Here is a 2,336-nt window from a genome sequence, read left to right as displayed (position 1 = left end):
ATTATCCACACCCACCGCCGCGCTATGCATTCTGGGATATGTTGGGCCACGAAGTCTACACCGCCACATCCTTAAAATTCAGGGAAATGAAGGACGCATTTGAGGGCCGCATTTCGAGCAGCCTTCGAATTGGGACAGCCTTCGTCGCGTCGCTGTGACGTAATTGGCCTTAAAATGTGGCCTTGAAGGCTGCAGACTCTGAGTTGGGATACAGCCGCTGTTACTAACAAGACTGTTAGTCAAGACACAGAGGCCTAACATATCCAGGATTACAAAATAAAACAGGAAGTGACAGTGACCGTAACTGAATTAGATTCGAGCTTAACTTCTATCTGTCAGATCTTTGGTGAACCAGTCAGGATCTGGCTGTTTCTTCCCACATCCAAATTTGACTTTCCAAATGAAACAATATTTTTCTCACAGCACTTCAGTTATTTAGTGTTTCCTGCTCCTAACCTTTTTCCTCTGCTTTTGCTTTTAGGCTGCAAATCTGGCGATGAATCCAACGGACAACTGAATGGAGGTAATTCTGCAGTGAGGTCAAAAAGATCTATGATGACACGATTGGAGGGTCACAGCTCCACAGTTGATTCTTGACTGAAGAGCTTTGCTTTGTTTCTGGTGTAGAACAGCCAGGAGGTGAAAACCATGCAGACCAACAAATGGAGCTCCAAGAAGGTAAGAAGGGGGGAGGCGGTCCTGGTGCTCTCACAGCAGAGGTTCAACATCTGGAACGCCTGGGAAATAGTGACATATTTGGAAATATATGGTAGAGACCATGATGGTGTTACCAACACTGTGCAGACGGCTATATTTCAAAATTAAACTCGTCATGGAGAGAAGGAACCCCTGAAATCAGCTGGAAGGGACTCTGGTAGTCATGCAAAGAGTGATCCTGCAGCATGAGGGTCTCGGAGCGCTCACATCCAAAGACAGCGTGTCACATGTCACAGTTCTTTAATGTTTGTCAACCATTGTTTCTTTGATTTTGTTAGAATCTCAAGAGGCAGCAAATGAAGGGAGCAGAGACGACGAGGATCCACAGGATGAAGGTTTGGACTTTGGCTCACTCACAAACACAATGAGATAAGATGACTGACACACTCAGCAGCTACACTTTGATGTGCTGTTTCCACAGATGAGTGGGGAGATGCACATCGAGACAACGTGGACCAAAACCTTCTAGATGGAGCAGGTAGTGTTCGTGTCTGTGCTGCACCGAGTTAGCAGACATTGACAGTCTGTAGAAATATGAATAAAAATGTAATTTTAAAGCAGCACTTTGGTCACACCTTAACTGTTTGAGTCCACTGTGATGGTGAACAGACACTGAATAGAAAATGAGAAGTGTTTGATGTCCAGATACTTACAGCTCTAACTGTGCTGCGCACACTCTGGTGAAGAGGATTAAAACCTGCATTCATCTGTTTCACAGTCGAGAAATCGCTGTTGGATCGTTTCTGAGAAAAATGTTTTGTCTGCTTTTCTTTTAGAAAACCAGGAGCACCGCCCTGCAGGTGGTGCAGAGCAAGGCGGAGGCAGCGTGCACACAAACACTGACTAAACTGAGGATGCATTCATTGTTCGACTGCACTCACACACGCTGTGAACAGGACGACGGCTGCGCGGCCGACACACCAGAGGCGTCGCCAGAGTCGTTTCCTGAAGAGTTTAAACCTTTTTATTTGCACAGTTCAGTTTAAAATGACCTGTTATTGGCTCGTTCTTAGTGCCAACGAGTTCTTCTCCAGGCGGACTCAGTGAAACCTACAGTAAAACCAATGAACGATGCAGGGAGCTAAAATGTTCTGTTTGAGCTCTGCTTTTGCCTCAAGACGCTGAGAAGGATGAAACGATCAAATGAACCGTGAGCCGGTGAAGCTGCTGTGACTGACTGAGCTCAGCTTTCCTCGAGCAACAAAACAAGGATTTCGCGTCTTTACTGTTTCCCAGCTGAACAGGGTCCGATCAGCTGCACTGTTTTCTTGTTTGTCACTTTATTTAAAGATTCTGAACTGTAAGAGTCTACAATCCAGAATTTCATAACTTGATGCTGTTTTAGATGTTAGCTGACATCTGCTGTATGCTGTAAATACAGATTATAGGAGGCTGAATCCATCTTTGCTGTGTGAGAATGAGGAGCAGTGATGACTAATAATGATGACGATGATTCAGCAGCATGTGAATGGAGTGTTGCTATGAACATGTTCACAACAGTTTTACTCCTTTACTTCATCTTTTATATATTTATTTATACATTTTAATTTGTGTGCATTCGATACACAGCTGGTACAGTAACACACTGACAAACATGAAACACTGGAAATTTAGGGACA

The 2,336-nt window shown here is 44.4% G+C and overlaps 1 protein-coding gene across 1 annotated transcript in view; it reads left to right on the top strand.

Annotated features, from left to right (window-relative positions):
- Nucleotides 1–2,330, top strand: part of LOC102201070 (CD276 antigen-like) — a 9,267-nt gene extending 6,937 nt beyond the window's left edge. The window contains exons 5-9 of the mRNA XM_005743780.1: nucleotides 482–523; nucleotides 628–678; nucleotides 996–1,052; nucleotides 1,139–1,195; nucleotides 1,494–2,330. Coding sequence (XP_005743837.1) covers nucleotides 482–523; nucleotides 628–678; nucleotides 996–1,052; nucleotides 1,139–1,195; nucleotides 1,494–1,564 — 278 coding nt within the window. The 3' untranslated portion in view covers nucleotides 1,565–2,330. The remainder of the gene's footprint in view (nucleotides 1–481; nucleotides 524–627; nucleotides 679–995; nucleotides 1,053–1,138; nucleotides 1,196–1,493) is intronic.
- Nucleotides 2,331–2,336: the final 6 nt, after the last annotated feature.

This window comes from Pundamilia nyererei, unplaced genomic scaffold (assembly GCF_000239375.1).
Source record: "Pundamilia nyererei isolate P.nyererei 1_Seehausen unplaced genomic scaffold, PunNye1.0 scaffold00135, whole genome shotgun sequence".
Lineage (NCBI taxonomy): Eukaryota > Metazoa > Chordata > Actinopteri > Cichliformes > Cichlidae > Pundamilia > Pundamilia nyererei.
The sequence above is the reverse complement of the archived record's forward strand: the minus strand, read 5'-3'. Positions and strand labels throughout refer to the sequence as shown.